Raw genomic sequence first — 19666 nt, 5'->3', positions numbered from 1 at the left:
GTTCTCAACCAGCAGTGCTTTTTGTCCTCAGGGGACACTCAGCGAAGGGTAGAGATTTTTTTTTCTTAAATCATGGTAAAATAAAGGTATCATAAAATGTGCCACTGTTGAATGTACAGTTCAGTAGTAAGTACACTTACATTGCTGTACAACAAATCTCCAGAATTCTCACCTTGAAACAGAAAATGTATACTCAAAGATCTTCCCATGAGCTCTTACCAGCCCCAGGTGACCATCTTTTCACTTCGTGTCTGTGAATTTAACTACTTTAGGTAGCTTATAAAGGCAGAATTGCACACATCTGTGATTGACTTATTTCACTCAGCTTAGGGTCCTCAAGTTTCTCCATGTTGCAGCATGTGTCATAATTTCCTTCCTTTTAAAGGATGAAGAACAATTCATTGTATGTTTGGATCACATTTAGCTTATCCACTCATCATCAGTGGGCATTTGGGTTGCCTCTTTTAACTATTATGAATAATGCTATCAACACGGGTGTACTGATTATCTCTTTGAAGCTCAGTTTTCAATTATTTTGGGTATATATCCAGAAGCAGAACTGCTGGATCATATGGTAGTTCTGTTTTTTAATTTTTTTGAGGAACTCCCATACTGTTTCCACAGAAGATGAACTGCTTTATATTTTTACCAATAGTGCAAAAGTGTTCCAGTTTTACCCCATCCATGCCCATGCTTGTTATTTTCTTTTTCCTTCTTCGTTTTTAAAAAAATACCCTAATGGGTGTGGTGTGTGCAAACATTTTTAGTTGTCACAACTTGGGGCAGGGTGCTACTGGCATCTAATAAGCAGAGGCCAGCAATGTTGTTAAACATCCTACTATGCACAGGATGGTCCTATGCCACAAGGAATGGACTGGACCAAAATGCAGATAGTGCCCAGGTTGAGAAATCCTGATCTCAACAATCAGGTTCATCTTTCATAGCAAATCTCACCTCTCCTGACATCTGCAGCTTCTCTATTCTTTTGATGAGATGCTCAAAGGCAAAGACTTCCAAAAACCTGGAAAGCAATGGAAGACTGAGAAGAACGGCAGCATTTCTTTTATTCAAATTTTATTGGAAGTTTACAAATGTATTACAGACATCAGTAAAACATCATATCCATTTCACAGGGCACGGATCTCAAGCAAAGTGTTCACAACAGTCTCTGGCAGAGCCCACACCAAAGGTCCACTGCGGACCTTCTTAACAAATAGCTCGACACCTGACACACAACACAGACTCTGGTGTGCCTTACCTTCTCAGGCCCTTTGAGGTTTTGTTTATGCGCTTGGAGTTAAAGCAGAAGATGGACAAAATGATCCTGTACAGGAAAGAATGCGTTTACGAGCAGGAGAACTGCTGAGGTCCTCATCTGCTAGGGAAAAAGGAGGACCCACAGGCCTTAAAATGCGAAGTCAGGGTCCAGGATAGAACCAAATACTTTATGGAGAAACATGGAAATTAACTAGAAAGGCTTGAGTAACTCTGAAAAATTTTAAAAGGCCTGGTCAGTGACCTATGGAACATCAATGGCCAAATACTCGGTAGGGTGAGGGACATCTCAAATCTCTCGGGATAGAATAAGACACTCCCCCCCCCACCCCCTCATGGATTCTGTATCTAAACCACAGAAGTAATTTCTAACACAATGTTAGATTCCTGTTGGGAAAAGCTAATTTGGGGAAAGCTATAAGCAGGAAGTAAGCTTACAAACTAATACAGCCCCCAACAGTAAGTCACACTTTCTGGGAATCTTGCATTGAAGGGACTTCTATTTTGAGAAAATGGAAAAAGACCGCAACCCTTTTTCAACTCTAACCTTGATGACTGCTTCCGAGTGGTCAAACAGGCTTTGGTGTCTGCTGAGGCCCCAAAGGGACTAACCACTGGAGGCAAGAAAAAACTCTCATTTCCATGTCTCTCATGCTTTAAGAAACATACCTCAAAAGGCAGCAATCTGGAACTGCCTTCAAGATTGGCAGAGGAGGCTTGGCTGAGTTCTGTACCTGGAATGCTATCCGCAGAGTCCTTTTCAAAGCCCTGAAGGTGCTAAACAGTTGCTGATAGCAACCCTTCTGGCATGAAATCCTCAGATGACTGATTTCATCGTCCACTTTCCTTTGTCAAAGATAGATCCTCCTTCTTATGCATTAGCATCTGGTTTCTGTTCGAGAGAAATATGCAAAGAGCACTTCTCCTTGGAATTTAAGTATTTGTGTTGTTCTCTGTTAGAAGGTGGGACTAGAAAAGAATGGGACAGACTCTTATCTTACCTCTGCAAAATGGCAAACACAGATTGCTTATAACTGGCCAAGAATCCAAAAATGGAAAAGGAGGCCAAAGAGATTTGTTTTTGTTTAGCCTAAAGAAGTCAGCCTCCTTTAGCATCTGCAACACAGGGGCACAGGGATTGGCATCTCACAGTGATTTATGGATGATGCTTCCTGAATAGCTGATGAACTGTTTTGAGAAAATGGCAAGAGAGTCCAGGGTAGAAACACAAGGAAGAGTCAGTTCACAAGTAAGATTTGTTATCAGACAAATGAAATCAGTCCGGATCAACTGGTCCTGGCTGGCTAGAGTGTTGCAAAGATTTCTGAGGCTGCATGCATGCTCTCTGAAGGGTTCTATCTGGTTCTATCTGCCCACAGTATAGGTAGGGTAGAGACACCCCCACCTGAACTCAACAATGGCTAGTGGTACCCAAGAAGCAGAAAGCTGTTGCAGAAGAGGAAAATATGACCTCGTTGTATTGAAGAAACATCCTACAGAATGGGACAAGGGGAAGAAAAAGAGCTACCCGCAGTTCCCATATGAGAAATGACATACTGCTTGTTTGTGGAGCTGGCAGAGGGTGGACAGAAGGTGAATATAAGTGGACGGGGTCAAACAACCAACTCTAAAAACTACTCCTACCCTTGAACATTGGCAAAAACTGAGAAGTATGTTTTTGGTTTCCCTGACCTCACTTACCTTCACACTTGGTAGAAATCCCAGAACTCTATGACAGATGGAAGGCTACCTGAATGCCACCAGCCTGCCAAGAAACTTGCTCATACTATCAAGGTTGATATGCACTGGCAGGGCCATTCAGAAAACTGTCACTGACTTCTAACTTGGGGAAGGGCCAGTTTTGTTGCCAATGAACTGAGTAGCAACAGGAAATGAATGCTAAAGTGTGGTTTTATCCAAAAGATAAGAAGATCAATATGAGGAGAGGTAGGAAGAAAAACCAAACCAAAGCATGAGAGAAGAAAATAAAGAGGGAAAAGATATAGTTTTCTAAACACAGTCTATTAAAGATGAAATGATGATCTAAGAAGGGATGACTGCAAGCCCCAGCCGTGGAGGAAAGCTTGACTAAGTAAGAACTCCTGGTGATGATCAGGTAAGGATCCGATCCGGCCTCAGAAAGGAATGCGCTGAATTTTGGGGAATGGGATTCTGGGATGTTACGTGTAAGTTATCACTAAGAGGCAGAATTCCCAACACAGTGATGACCTGCTCTCTCTCGGGCATTCCCTTGACGGTTCCATCCTCGAGATGGCGATTTACCTGGCCTCTACCAGCAATCTCCATAGGGCGCTTGGTTGCATCTGGGGCGGGGAGGCGGCGTCCACAGTGGTGGACAAGATGGAGGTGATCTTGCTTTTTACACAGTCTGACCCCGAGGCTCGTATCTCACCACACCTCCAGCTCTGACTAATTCAGCTGATGGATGCTCCCTGGGCAGCTAGATCTGAAACTGCTTATTCCTCTCATCCCTTTGCATTCTACTTAGTTGTCCGTGTCTAGGGCACTTTCTTCTTTCTGCTGATGGTGGTCAAAGCCTCACTGGGGAAATGTTAAGAGGTACTCTAAAAAGGACAGATTAAGGAAACAACGTTTACTAGGAGAATTTCTTTCCTCGGATTCCAGGCCACGGAAGACAGACATTATTTTCAGTTATTTGCTAAGTTAAACGATCTACTTTTTTCTCTCTTCTTTTTCCAAAATGCCTTTCTATTCTCATCAATCCAGAAACTTAGAACTCCAAATTGGACTCGCCCGGTTTCTACCAGAAACCTGCCACGTTGGTACCGTGGTGGTATACATTATGTCTTTTATCAGTTTGCCAAGCAGTTTACAAACTCACTATACAAACTTAATAGAGTTAATTCTCCAGAGGCTTGAATAATTAATGAAGCATTTAGATATGAAGAAAGCATGCGGAAAACAGCCACAACCAACATTTGCATCGCTTTTTCAAAAACATCAGTGACAATGACAAATGTCATATAAATACCTGAAAAGCAAATTATTTTAATACATCCTGAATGGAGTGCCACTTCCACATCCTTTACAGCCTTCCTTCCCCAGACCCATGTGGGATGGTGTCTAAAAAGCCACTTTCCACATCCTCTGCATAAAAAAACACTAGAAAATATTAACTACTATACTGAAAAGAGACCACGCTCGCCTCAACCATGGCAGATGGCCACTGAGATACACTGTACACTACACTGACAGTACATCTCACTACAGGTGGGCCCCCCAATGGATTATTTCATCCACAATCCATGAAGGGAAGGAGGAGAATGGAAGTAAAAGCAAGCGCTTCACTTTGAACCGAAGCTAGGTAGGAGGTTTTATTTTACTATAAACAACACAACCGTTAAATGTCTTCTTTAAGCACACTCACTTCTGAGCTCATTTTCTATCTGATCAACGGTCCCCAAAGTTCAAAATGGAAACCTCTCTTTCAGCAACGTCTGTTTTCCAGAACCATAACACAAAATCTCCAGAGCGGCTCAATCTTTCTGGGCAACCCAGATACTCTGGTTAGAGAATGAGCTAAACTGGGTTTTGTTTTGTTTTTTTTCCCCACCAGCACCGGGGGATGTTCAAAGGTGGTTCCCACCTCTCCTATACTTCATTTCTGGAAGTTCTTCTCTGCTCTGACTTTCCTTCATATTCCCCCCCAGCCTCTACCCTTGACCTGTGGGCTGGATTCTCGTGTCCCTCAGCCCTGGCAGTTTGCTGCCTCCCATCCCCTCGAAGTCAAAGCTTTGATGCATCCTTCCATGCCTGCAGGTCTGTGTCCCTGACATGAGTGCTGAGCGGGTGGAAGCGGCCCTCCATCTCCACATATGACCTACAACCTAGAAAGCGCCGTCACTCCCAGAGCCCCTCGGAACCTTTCTGGCCTGAATTTCCCAAAGCCAAAGTTCATTTGCGCTGAGGACAACCGGTTGTCAGGCTAAGGCAGCTGTTCTGTCTGCCTTGGTAAAGGAAAGCGGATAATACAATCCAGGAAACGAGCACCAGGAAATAAAGCCACACTCAAAACAATGTCATGCTGACATCACACAACAGCACCACTCACAGTCACTTGTGTTTTCCCCACGGGACAGATCAATGGTGAGCAACGTCAATGTTTCCAGCGGGGATGGCATTTCTCACGGAACTCTACTGACACTGATTGGTTTTTCTAATTGGCAGAAGTTACATTGGCAATTATAAATTAAAAAAAAAATTACTATCACTTTGTAGAGAAGAGATTCTACTGAGGGTGGGAACAGACTTAAGGATGGCTCCTTAAGATGGATGGAGCATCAAATGCTTTGGGTGTAACAGGTAATTTGGTTTTTTTTTTTTTAGCCACAAAAAGCCAAATTGAATAAAATTCTTTGAAAAAGGTCTCACTGACATGTAACAAATTTGTATAGAAAAAAAGAAAAAAAAAAGTGGTCCTGGACCACCTTGTAATACTACTCAAAAGACAATGCTAGACGTGCATGCAAGGCTCCACTGAGTCCTACGATATAGAAATTCCTTTGATATTACAAAATACAAAAATATTTTATCAGAACTCTCATTTACATTGCATTTACAATGGACATGTAAATAACTTAGTGTGGGGTCCTGGCTAATAAACAAATTACTTACTGGAAAAAGGGTCCTAAAAGGAAGAAAACCAGAGAGGCTATATATATATATATATATAATGTGTGTGTGTGTATGTATATATATATAAGCGAGCAGGAAACAATTTTGCCGTCTTGCCAGTGGCAACTCAACACAAACGGTTGGAGAAGGAGGTGACCAACCCTGGCCTCTGTTGAGTCTACAGCGTTTCCAAAGTGAAATGTGCAAATAATGTTCAACATGCCAAGAACTGTGACTACCTATGGAGTCAATAGGTAACCTTGCCTCCATCAAGGGAGAGCTCCTCTCATATCTCCCTGGAACCCCCCACCCCCAAAGCGCTTTAAAATTTCCCACAGTGCAAGTTTCTGAATCTACATTCTTAGTTCCCATCTCCCCCCACTCCCTGACCCCCCACCGGATTAAGAAATGATACAGTTTTTGCTCTTCTGTCTTTTCCTGCTGTGCAACTGTCCCCTGCCACCCAGCGTGGAAGACTTGGGGAGGCCGTAGGAGCTGTATTTGTGCAGTAACTCATCACTGGTGACATATCGCAGGTGGGCGGGCTGGGGGATGGGTTCTCCTAGGAAATAGCCCTCGTTGTCAGACTCGGAGGAGGAGGAGCAGGTGGAACACCAATCGTACTCGGCGAAATAGGGGCCCCAGCGCTCCCCGAAGGCGTTCTGCAAAGCCAGGTCCGACACGGTCCGGGGGCACCGGCCATACAGGTCCCGCCGAGACCCCTGGCCCAGGCTCTCCTGGAAGCTCCGCTGGCGCACGAACTGATCATAGTCCTCCCTGGCTCTGAGGGGGGGTCTCTCCTTTAACTGAGAGAGGGCCTCGCGCTCGCCGGCCAGGTGGAGGGCGTTGTCAGAGCGAGAGCGTCGGGACCGCCGGGACCGGTGGGGCCGGAAGCGGCGGTTGTCGTCTCGCGAAGTGGCTCTCCTCCGCGTGCGCTCGCTCATGGGCTGGATCCTCACGCCCTCCGCCCCCGGCAGCTTGCTGCCCGCCATCCCCCCATCAAAATCAAAGCTCTGATGCATCCTTCCGTGCGCCTGCAGGTCTCTGTACCTGATCGGGGTGCTGAGCGGGTGGAGGTTGCCCTCCATCTCCTGGTACTGCTGGGCGGACAGCAAGCTGCGAACTGACTCGGCGCTGCGGAACTGCATGGACGAGTTCAGCGTGCCCATGTTGCTCAGCTTCTCAGACACATTCATCCCAGAGTCTTTGCTGAGATCGGGCATGGAAAACCGAGAGAGGTGCTCCTGGCGCTTGGCGCCACCATCCGCGGAGAGGCCTGGGGGAGACAAGAGGACAGGTTCACGGAGGTAAATACAAATGTGCAGCGATGAGGATTCCGTCGCCGTGGGTCACTGAAACCATCCTCTAACCAGGGTCCCTGCAAACCGTCGCACAGTTGTACTCTGCACAAAAGCTTGCTCATAAAGTACGCGGGAGGGCTCTCTCCACTCCACAGTGGGCCAGCGTCCATCTAGAGGGGACACCTGGTTAAAAAGCATTCAAGATTTTTTTTTTTTTTTTTTTTTTTGACTAGTCATGCTTCCAAAGTCTCATCAAAATTACTTAGGAGCCTATCCTCTGTTCAGAATTTCACTTTCCAAAGTGCTTCAATCACCTCTTTGGTTCTAATGATGATCTATAAGCAAGCTCTACAGAAGGCATTCTGGACAAAGAACCTTTAAGCTTCAGAGGCAGGGCCATGCCCAGGTACTTCTAGCAACACTGAGCCTAGAGCTGAGTCCCGCGTTACTGCACCACCTCACTTCCACCTTTAGCCTCCAGTAATTTCCTGGTCTGCCTGCTGTCCCTTGGCCTCTATCCCAGATATCTTGAAAACCAACTGACTCCCTGGAAGTAGACAGAGGGATATTTACCCTCTCAGTCTGTTTAGTAGATGACTGTTCCAGGATTCCAAATGCGCACCTAGGAGTCAGAGATGTCAGCGGGACTCTGGGGGTGGGGATGGGGGCAAGCGGCGATGCTAATGCTCTCGAGCAGCAGGAGCCCTGCAATTCTGGCAGTGCTGTCACCGCCATCATTGATACTAAAAGCGTTTTGAAGGTAGGAGGAGATTCTTGACTTCAGTAACTTCCATTTTGTCCATTAAAAACAGCACTCTTTCTAAAAAAGCAGTTTAAGAATGAACCTGGTGGCAAAATTTCAGCATTTCTTAATCATTATCAATGAAAAAGAACACCAATTTTGCCGTTTCTGGTCACAGGTGACATGTCTTTGAATTGCACTGGCTCATTATAACCCCTGCCACTGATTATTCCTCCCCACCTACTGGGGCCAACGACTTTCTCTCCCCCTCACAAAACGAATGCTATGAGCACTGTGAAACACTACTTAGCAATATCTGTGTATACGTGTGTGTGCTCAGTCATGTCTGACTCTGCGAACCCAAGCACTGTAGCCTGCCAGGCTCCTCTGTCCATGGGATTCCCAGGCAAGAATACTGGAGTGGGTTGCTATTTCTTTCTCCAGGGAATCTTCCCAAACCAGGGATTGAACCCACATCTCTCGATTCTGCTGCACTGGCAGTTAGGTTCTTTACCACTAGCGCCACCTGGGAAGCAATATCTACTAAAGCTAAATATGCGGTTGTTATTTTAGTTGCAAAGTCATGTCTGACTCTTTTGTGACACTATTGACTCTAGCCGGCCAGGTTCCTCTGTCCATGGTATTTCCCAGGCAGGAATACTGGAGTGGGCTGTCATTTCCTTCTCCCAGGGATCCTGCCAACCCAGGAATCAAACCTGCGTCTCTTGCATTGGGAGGCAGATTCTTTACCACTGAGCCACCTGGGAAGCCCAAAACTAAATATACATCCGTATATGTATGTGTGTGTATGTATATATATACACGAATTATGAATAAGTTGCTTTGAATACTTGTGTTACTTTTTTGGGTGATCTTAGTGTATTCATTTCTGTTGGGTATATAACCAGAGTGGAGATTCTATGCTTTGTTTTCATCTATTTATTAAATTGGAGCATAACTGATTTACAATGATTCAGGTGTTCAGCAAAGTGATTCAGATAAATATTGTTTCATATATATATATATAAATTCTTTCTAGACTCCTCACATATATACAAATATATATAAATATATAAATTACATATTCCGATATATAATTCTTTTCCAATGCAGGTTACTATAAGATACTGAATACACTTCCCTGTCCTTGTTGTTCTGTGACTTTTCATTGCCACTCTTGATTACATACCCAACAGAAATCAGTTTATGGGTCCAAAAAATGCACAAGGGTATTCAGTGAAGCTTTCTTTATATTAGTTCAGAACTAGAAACAATTTAAATGTCAGTTAACTGGAGAAGGACTTCCCTGGTGGCTCAGAGGGTAAAGCGTCTACCTGCAAGGCGGGAGACCTCGGTTCTATCCCTGGGTCAGGAAGATCCCCTGGAGAAGGAAATGGCAACCCACTCCAGCTTTCTTGCCTGGAGAATCCCATGGACAGAGTAGCCTGGTAGGCTACAGTCCACGGGGTCGCAAAGAGTTGGACACGACTGAGCGACTTCACTCACTCACTCTAACTGGAGAAAGGATAAATAAATTGTGGTATTTTCTACCATTCCCCATTATAAGGATTTAGACAGGACTTTTTTGAGAAATGGCTAATTCCAGGATTGGAGGAAGGAAGGACAAAGATGAGCGTGGAACATCTTGTTATGTTCTGAAAGGTAAGGAAGTGTTTAAGACTAAAAAATGAAGGGGGGTCAGTTTTCAGAACACAGGTCTCAACTTCAAAGGGATCCCACCAGTCAAAGTTGAGCAATAAAACAGTAATGATTTATAAACCACTGGAAAAATTAGGATTCCTGAATCCATACTGATAACAAATAAAAACACCAACAAATAAATGGGGGGGAAAGAGTGGGCTATGTGTACAACAGAATGGAGTGCACATACAGAAAGAGTACTGGATTCGGAAGATCATCATTTTCCAACTATTTTAAGTAAAGACTGGCTCATGCAAGATGGGAAATATGCTCAACTCAGCGGGTACATTTTGCTTGGGGAGTAGGATGCTTGTCTGGTGTTAATGTTTCCCCACATATTGCTCATCCTCTAAGGCAAAATTTAGTAACTCTGCAGAGGAGAAATCAGGCAACACTCTTGACTACCTCCATCCCCAATGAGTTTCCATCAACACCATGCCCGTCTGGATGGGGTGGTCAAAGGAGGACACACTACCGCTGCATGCACAGTGTTTCTGTCATGAACACACACCCTGAATGGATTCAGGAGGAAAGACCAGACAAGCCCCAAATGAGGACTATTCTGAGAAGAAGAAAAGGGACTGTGTGTGTGTTTTTTTAAGAAAATCCAGTATCATTAAAGAGAAAGACTGAGTCAACTTTAGTTCTAGACTAAAGGATCTTGAGGAACCACAGCAACTACACACAATCCCTAATCCTGGACTGGAATCTGCACTGAAGCAAAAATAAACACTGTAACAGATAATTTCTTCTAAATGGCAAAAACTGGGACATAGGGCTAACTGATCAATGCATTATGTCAAATTTTCTGTGGTTAACTGATATTTGGGATCACGTTCAAGAAAAAATTTATTCTGGGGAAATACACATGGAAGTATATGGCAGTAAATGACCAAATAGATGCAATTTGCTATCAAGTGGTTCAGAAATACATTGTGTGTGTGTGTGTGTGTGTGTGTGTGTGTGTGTGTGTGTGTGTGTGTGTGTGTGTGTGTGTGGTGCTGCTGCTGCTGCTAAGTCACTTCAGTCGTATCCGACCCTGTGCGACCCCATAGACGGCAGCCCACCAGGCTCCTCCGTCCCCGGGATTCTCCAGGCAAGAACACTGGAGTGGGCCGCCATTTCCTTTTTCAATCCATGAAAGTGAAAAGTGAAAGTGAAGTCGCTCAGTCGTGTCCGACTTAGTGACGCCACGGACTGCAGCCTACCAGGCTCCTCTGTCCATGGGATTCTCCAGGCAGGAGTACTGGAGTGGGGTGCCATTGCCTTCTCTGATGTGTGTGTGCAAGAGAGTGAAAATAATAAACCAAATGGGTAAACTATCAACAATAGGTAAATCTAGGTAAATACATTATGGGTATTGTTTGTTCCATTTTTGCAGCTGTTCAGCAAGTTTGAAGTTATTTCCATATAAAAAGCTTCTTAAAATTCTAGTATAGTGATATGATGCAGTGGTTTTCAGTTCTAGGGGAAATCACTAGGGAGAGGGGACACTACTGGGGCGTCCCACAGGCACCAGTGTTAAAGAACGTCCTAGCAATGCAGGAGACATAACAGACTCAGGTTTGATCCCTGGTTCAGGAAGATCCCCTGGAGAAGGGCATGGCAATCCACTCCAGTATTCTGGCCTGGAGAATCCCATGGACAGAGGATCCTGTTGGGCTACAGTCTGTGGGACTGCTAAGAGTCAAACACAATTGAAGTGACTTAGCAGCAGCAGCAGGGGACACTACTAGTATTAGTGGGTAGAGGCCAGAGAGATGCTGCTGATTGCCCCAGAACGCACAGGACAGTCCCCACAGCCAGGGATTATCCATAATATTACACAATGAGAATGAATATCTACACTGGACAACATGGATGAATCTCATAGAAAATGCCCACAGACACAAGGGTCCATGCAGTACAATTCCATTTACATGAAGTGCAAGAAGAGGCTGAGGCTGTCTGTGGTGATGCGGTTAGGAGAATGGGTGGGGGCGCAAGGGAGATGTTCAAGGCACAGGAATGTCTCCACCTAGATCTGGGTGATGATTATAAAAGAATGCACATGTAAAAATTTCTTGAAGTACAGTTTAAATGTTAGTTTGCTTTACCTTACTGCCTTATAACTCAATAAAACAGTGTAAAAATAACGCAGTGTTCTCATTAAAGCGCCCAATTTAAACACTGGATATGCCTACTGAGAAACTATTCTGCCAAGCATCATACTTTTCAGTCTTTTTTTTTTTTTAATTTGATTATTGGGATAATTGTCAGGGCAAGAGGAGTGGAGTGCTCTGACTCCTGCTTTCTGCACTGCTTATCGGTGATATACACATCATAAAAGCTGATTTACAACAGCCTAATCACTTCCAGAACCTCCCCAATCTGAAGGTAGAGAGGAGAGGAGAGCAATGCAAGATGATGAATGACTTAGCCTGAGCAGATAAATGTAATGAAGGAAAAAAAAAATTCTTCAAAAATAACACTGAGAAACAAAAGCTATAGAGGAGGGTGTGATGTTTTTTGCTGGGCTTTCTACGCAAGCCCTGGAATGAAATTAGGGTCAGGAGAAATAATCTAGCAAATACTGTATGCTGTTTTCCTGAACCTGCCTCTTAGAAGCCCCAAAGTAATGCATTTCTGAGACTGTCGTGTGTGTGAATAGATTCATATTTCAATGAAGAGGCAACTCTAGAACTCTTGAGCAGAACTAGAGAGGGGATTTGGGTCAACTTTTGAGATCTCTTGAGATGCATCTGTAAAATGGGCCTAACACAGTACCTGAGTTCACAAGTTGTGGTGATGATTAGCTGAGAAAAATGTCATTTTTAAGACTTATCACAACTGCCATAAATTTGTGTAGTTTTGATTCCCTGTCCATCTCTATATGACAAGTCTATAAGCATCAAGAGGGCCAGAGCTGGTTCCTGTTTTTTAGCCCCGATCTCAGGACCTGGTGTTCGACACGTGGGAAGAAAGTAAACAAGGCCTGAAAGTTCCCCACGAAAGGGCACACGCTCTCCATATAGCAGGAGACTCAGTGTCAGAAGAACGCACATCAGGGCTTCCCTGGTGGTCCAATGGTTCAGAGTCCACTTGCCAATGCAGAGGACACGGGTTCGACCTCTGGTCTGGGAAGATCCCACATGCCTCGGGGCAACTAAGTCTGTGTGCCGCAACTACTGAGCCCACGCGCCCTCAGCCCACGTTCTACCACAGGAGAAGCCACTGCAGTGAGAAGCCCGTGCATCACAACAAAGACCCAGTGCAGTCAAAAATAACGTCAACAAATAGTTTTAAAAAGAAGGGAAATGGGAGGCGGGAGGGAGGATCGGGATGGGGAACATATGTAAATCCATGGCTGATTCATGTCAATGTATGGCAAAAACCACTACAATATTGTAAAGTAATTAGCCTCCAACTAATAAAAATAAATGGAAAAAAAAAAAGAAGGGAAATGTGTGTATGTGTGTGTTTTTAAAAGCACATCAATATAATCTTCTTGAATGGGGCTCTCGATGACCCTCAGCTCTCCTGCAATAAATGTACACTTTTTTGCTGTGCAAGCCATGACTCTGTGTGTGTGAGTATGCGTGTGCGTGTGCATGTGTGTGTGTGTTAATGAGCAGAGGTATGTATATGTGTACAGGAGGCAGAAACTTCACTCAGAGTTCCCCAGAGCTCCAGCGGAAACCCATGGTCTGACCCCACACTTAACACTGGCATTGTCAGGGTCTCAGCAAGTCCTGGAGACCCTGGCAGAAGATCCCACCAGACAGCCCGAGACACAGATGCCAAGTCGCTTTCCCCTCCAGCGGCACCCTGTCTTATTAACAGACAGAGAGGGTTTTCTCCTCTCTAAATAAAGCGGCCTTTGTGAGAAGCTCTAGATGGTGACCGGGGAGTTAAACGCCGCGATTTATCCTCATCCCTGGGGTGAGCGTGGCCAGGAGCAAAAAAAACATCCACACACCGCAGGGGCTGTGGGTTTCCCTCAGGTCCCACAGGACGTGCCCAACAAAGAGAGGTCAGTGCTGAATTTAGCCTGCGGTTCCCTGCGGTTAAACTGTCAACTGGAAAATGCAGCCAGGGCGCTTTAAGCAACACTCAAGCGTTTCTGTCCAAGCAATGCTCCCTCACTGCAAACAGGAGGTCTTAACAGAAGCCAGTGACGATGCAAAAAATCAATACCTTCAAAGAAAGCTTTGGGTCTGATGAAAGAGAAAGGCAATCTTTGTGGTGCCCCCTCCCTCCACTGATCCTAAAGGTAGAAAGTATTTGCTGAAGCGCAGAGAAAAGAAAATGCAGACTTAAACGCACTGGCAGTTCTTTTGGTACCTCTTGCTATTCCTTATTTATTGCCCTTTCTAATACCTCTCAACCCCAGCAAAAAGAAAACCACAAACAAAAAACAACTGGCATAGGCAGAAAATTACGGTTCTGCCCAATTGAAGGATGCATTCACATTTTGATGCAGTAAAAGAATATCTACTCAATTTTGCCCTCTATTTACAACCCATACTGGTGATTTAAGTTTTCCAGATTTTTTTTTCTTCTTTCTTTTTTCTCTGAAGCAGAAACGTGCACAAAAAGGAATTGTTTAGAATATGGATTTGCAAAGTATGGCTCAGGGGCTAAATCCAGCTCACTATGTACTTGTTTTTGTAAATAAAGATTTATTGGAAACCAAGTACACTTATTCATTTGCATGCTGTCTGTGGCTGCTTCCTTATTACAATGGCAGGAGTGAGTCACTGTGACCGAGACTACATGACCTGCAAAGCGTATAATACTTATTATCTGGCCCTTTCTGGAAACAGTTTCAACCTCTGGTTTAAAACAGGAAAGTCTGGGAAGTTGTATCATGTGTGAGCATCCCTGAAGTCAAGGGCTCTGTCCAGGCTAAGCGTCTGAGACCATGCAAAAACAATGCCTTTGGGCTACTAGCTTACTTAAAAGTGTGTGTGTTGGGGGGCAGTCTGCTCAGGTCCCTTGGGTTCTTTTCTTCCAACTGATTTCATCAACACCCTGAACCTCAAACTGGCAACAGTTAGAGAGGCTCTGTCATCTGGCAGTGAGGTTTAACCACCACCACATGTTCCCAGGTGACAGGGGATGGCCCGGTTTGAACAGAGTTCAACAGGGAAGGCTCGGGGAGCAGGGACGGAGAGACAGGGAGAGTACGAAGGGAAGGAGGGGGAGACTATGAATGCACTCAAAACCGCCTGCTCTTCCAAACGGGACCACGTGACCTGCGGACCAGGAGTGGTGGCAGCCAATCCAGACTTGTAGAATCGGAATCAGCATTCACACAAGATCCTCTGGTGACGATTCTCATGCTCTTGAGGGTTAAACAAGCACTACCTGACTTGGGACAGCGCTTCAAGGGCAATCCTTCTTTGCAACCATAGGAGCTTCTACTCCAGAGAAGCCGGTACCCTCAGAGACATCGGTCCAGGGTTTCTCAGCCTTGGCAGTATCTGCATCTGGGGCAGAATGATTCTCTGAGCTGGGGCGGGGTGGGGGGTGGGGCGCGGGGTGCTGCCTTATGCATTGTGGGAGGTTAAGCAGCATCTGCACCAGATGCCTATAGCACCCTCCCCACTCCACTCTCGACAACTCAAACCGTGTCCAGACAATGCCAAATATACCCTAGGGGACAAACTCAGCCCGATGGAGAAAGCATGAGAAGTGTGAGTCGCTCAGCCGTGTCTGACTCTTTGCAACCCCATGGACTGTAGCCCACCAGACTCTCCTGTCCATGGAATTCTCTAGGCAAGAATACAGGAATGGGTAGCAATTCCGCTCTCCAGGGGCTCTCCCTGACTCAGGAATTGAACCTAGGTCTCCTACATTGCAGATAGATTCTTTACCACCTGAGCCACCAGGACGAACTCAGATCCATGGAGAAACGCTGCTCAAACACTTTTAATTCTGGAGCTGCAGCTGATCCCAGACCGAGGATGACTAGTCCTCGACACTCCGGGAGCAGCGGGCTTAAGCCTGACCACCAGGCGGGGCAGACACACCCACTTTCTGAACAGGGAAGACTGTGTTCCCCTAGGCTGGGCGTCTCCCAAATCAGGGAATCGTCAAGCTGTTTTCTCTCTAAACTCCTCTCAACAAACCTACTCCTGACAGCTTGTCCTTCCCTAGGTGGGTTTGATGATTTCCCTGAGGTCCAGCCCTTGGCTGTCTTACTTCCCTCCTGCATTTGAAGCTTTGAAATCTCGAGCCTCAGGCGCACCTTCCTTTCTTCCCTTGGTGGTCTGCCCATCAAGCAGGTCCCAAGTGACCAGCAGGTCGTAAGGGTACACAGGCACGCGTCTGCCATCTGTTTCCAAGGCACCAGGGAGACTTGAAACAATTTCCTTCATCAGCTGCTATGGGGGAGGGAAGGTGAGACCGGGCCACTTCCTCATTCCTGACATACAGGGAGACTGGCCCCGAAATCGAAGACCAGCTGGTTCCAGAGAAGGCCATGACCTATTCTGGTTTTCCCAGTGGACAGCACTATGGGAGGAACAAGGCTTTGAACCAGTGTGGTTCGGAAGTGACGAGCATCACAACAGGCCTTAAATCGAGTCTCAGATCTGACAGACCCAGTATGGTCAACCAGGACGAGTCTGATCAAGATCAAAACATGGGTTCAGACTGGAAGTCTCTAGCCTTCTACCTGCTCACTTATGCATTAACTTCCTGATACACTCACCCCAGTAACAGACAGATGCATAAAAGGTAGCCAAGGGGAAAACCAGGAGGCAGCACTGTCTGAAACACGTGGGGTCAATTTTCACTCCTCCTCAGCTCTGTGGGGATTGTGGTGGCTGTGTGGCCACAAAGCCGATGGCTAACTGAAAAGATGTGCAGAAAAATTTGAACCAGTTGACGATGACTTGCTGGCGTTTGCTCTGGGCTCGCACTGGCCCCTTGCTGCTTTCCAGAAGTCATAAGTCCCAGTCACCAAGCAGACCACACTGGAGTATTTGCTCAGAAAAACACTTGCCTCCATGGGAGACAGAAGCAAAACGGCTCCCTTGTGGTAGAGAGCGGGTAGCCAGGGACTAGAGACTCACCGGGTTTCTTCAAAAGGGTTTTTGCTGAAGCCCTGCTGCTGCCGGGTTCTGTGAGTGCAACTGTGAACAAGGCCCTTTCAGACAGCACCTCACAGGAATATTCCACCATTCAGGAAAAGCAGACTGACCGAATCGCACACCGTTACAGCTCTCACAAGTCATTGGGAGGCAGGGAAGAAACGAGAGGCTTAGATGCAGAAGTAAAGACTGGTCCTCCATAGACAGAACGCTGGCAGAGAGCCCTGCATTGGTGATAATGAGCTTCCAACACAGAGGAAGGAGCCAGTCAAACCAAGAGTGGCGGGGTGGCGGGGGGAGTATTCTAGGCAGAGGAACGAGAATATTTTGTACCAGAGAAAGTCCCAGGTGCTCTAAGAAGTGACAGAGGAGCTAGAACACAGTGAACAAGAGGAGAGCAGCAGGGACCAGGCCAGAGGGGTGAGAGGAGCCAGAGGGGGCTTCTTCCAGGTCACTGGGGATTTGAGAGCATCCTGCCCATGCTCGCCGGAAGCACTGAGGAACACCCAGGAGGAGCAGAGGGCGGTGGAGGAGAGCGCCGGCGTCGCAGATGGCCATCCATCTCTGTCCTTTACAGCTATGGCTCCACCCTGAGACCCTGGACAGCTCCGTGCCTCAGTTCGCCCAGCTATAACGTGGGAATAAAAGTAGAATCTACCTCATCAGCAGGACGGTGAGTATTAAGTGTGTTAACACACACAGTCCTTAGAACAGTGCTGGCCCAGAGAAATAAGATGGCATACTCTCATTGTCTGCATCCCATATTTGTCACTATTAAAGCATTTTTCTGCGTATTGTCATAGAGAAAGTTCCTAGGAATTGTTATGGATGTGAGAGTTAGACCATACAAAACGCTGAGTGCCGAAGAACTGATGCTTTTGAATTGTGGTGCTAGGGAAGACTCTTGAGAGTCCCTTGGAATGTAAGGAGATCAAACTAGTTAATTCTAAAGGAAATCAATCCTGAATATTCTTTGTAAGGACTGATGCTAAAGCTCCAATACTTTGGTCATCTGATGTGAAGAGTCAACTCATTGAAAAAGACCCTGATGCTGGGAAAAGATTGAAGGCCAAAAGAGAAGGGGGCAGCAGAGAACGAGATTAAATAGCATCACTGACTCAATGGACATGAATCTGAGCAAACTCCAGGAGATAGTGAAGGACAGGGAAGCCTGGGGTCGCAAAGAGTTGGACAGGACTGAGCAACTGAACAACAACTGGAGTTGTTACATAATTTTTTGAGTGTGTAACAGAAAGTTGGAATAATATGCCCAATGTCACACAGGAGCTATTTCAGAACTCGTCTTTGATCTCCTGCCTTTTATTTTTATGAGTAGAAGGAATATGGCAGGAGTCCCTTCACTCTCCTGGAGGAACAGGAGGCAAAGAGAAGTAAAAATCCATCAATATGAAAGAGCTTTGAACCAGAAGCAGCACTTGCAAAAATTCTTCTCATTAATGGGTACTTTTCTAGAGTATAAATATGAATTGCTGCTATATGCAACAGCACGGATGAATCTCATAAAGTAAAAGATGCCAGACACAAAAGAATATGCATAGTATGATGCCATTTATCGGAAATTAAAAACTAGCCCAAACTCATACAAGCTGTCGGAAGTCAGGACAGGGCGTACTTTGGAGAGGAGGGAGGCATGGGGGTGGGAGGGCCTAAGGGACTTTCTGCAGCACTGCTTGATCTGGAAAGAGGTGCCCTGAGTGTGATTGATGGCTCACTGAGCTGAAACCCCACATCAGACCTCTGGCGAGGGAGCCGGAGAACCCACAGCAGGAGGGAGAGGGGACCCCCTGGTGGCTCAGTGGTAAAGAGTCCACCTGCCAATGCAGGAGACACAGGTTCGATTCCTGTTCTGGAAAGACTCCACATGCTCCAGGGTAGCTACGCCTGTGCTCCACAACTACTGAGGCCACGTGCCCTAGACCCTTACCCACAGAACAAGCCACTTTCCTCCCACCTTAGTCAAATCTTTAATTTTCCTTTGTGAAATTCCATGGATTATATGCTTATTATGAACTTTTCACTGATCTGGAAAGCAAAGGAACTGGAGTCCAGTCCCAACTTTATTGCAAAGACCAAAAGGATCTTGAGTAAATCCCTTCTCTCTGAAACCTCACCTCTTCCTTTGAACCTCTATCAAAGATTCTCCAAAATCTTCCCAGCTGAGAGTCTGCAAGTTTTTTTGAGGTAGTACAAAAGATCTTTTTTTCCAGTTAAGATATTATTGACAGATCATTATATTAGTTTCAGGTGTACAACATAATGGCTCAATATTTGTGTACATTGCAAAATGATCCCTACAGTAATTCTAGTTAACATTCATCACCATACATAGTAGCTTATTTTTCTTGTGATGAGAAGTTTTAAGATCTACTCTCTCAGTTCAGTCACTCAGTCATGTCTGACTCTCTGTGACCCCATGGACTGCAGCATGCCAGGCCTCCTTGTCCATCACCAACTCCCAGAGCATACTCAAACTCATGTCCATCGAGTCAGTGATGCCATCCAACCATCTCATCCTCTGTTGTCCCCTTCTCCTCCCACCTTCAATCCTTCCCAGCATCAGGGTCTTTTCAGATGAGTCGGTTCTTCACATCAGGTGGCCAAAGTATTGGAGTTTCAGCTTCAGCATCAGTCTTTCCAATGAATATTCAGGACTGATTTCCTTCAGGATGGACTGGTTGGATCTCCTTGGAGTCCAAGGGACTCTCAAGCACCTTCTCCAACACCACAGTTCAAAAGCATCAATTCTTGGGCGCTCAGCTTTCTTTATAGTCCAACTCTCACATCCATACATGACTACTGGAAAAACCATAGCTTTGACTAGACAGACCTTTGTTGGTAAAGTAATGTCTCTGCTTTTTAATATGCTGTCTAGGTTGGTCATAACTTTCCTT

The 19666-nt window shown here is 45.6% G+C and overlaps 1 protein-coding gene across 2 annotated transcripts in view; it reads right to left on the bottom strand.

Moving 5' to 3' along the window:
* Positions 1–6274: 6274 nt before the first annotated feature.
* Positions 6275–19666, bottom strand: part of PRICKLE2 (prickle planar cell polarity protein 2) — a 337233-nt gene continuing 323841 nt past the window's right edge. For both annotated transcript variants that reach the window (XM_065933346.1, XM_065933347.1), the window contains one exon: positions 6275–7207. In XM_065933346.1, coding sequence (XP_065789418.1) covers positions 6333–7207 — 875 coding nt within the window. In that variant the 3' untranslated portion in view covers positions 6275–6332. The remainder of the gene's footprint in view (positions 7208–19666) is intronic.

This window comes from Muntiacus reevesi, chromosome 4, assembly GCF_963930625.1.
Source record: "Muntiacus reevesi chromosome 4, mMunRee1.1, whole genome shotgun sequence".
NCBI lineage: Eukaryota > Metazoa > Chordata > Mammalia > Artiodactyla > Cervidae > Muntiacus > Muntiacus reevesi.
This window is presented reverse-complemented; position numbering and strand designations above follow the sequence as displayed.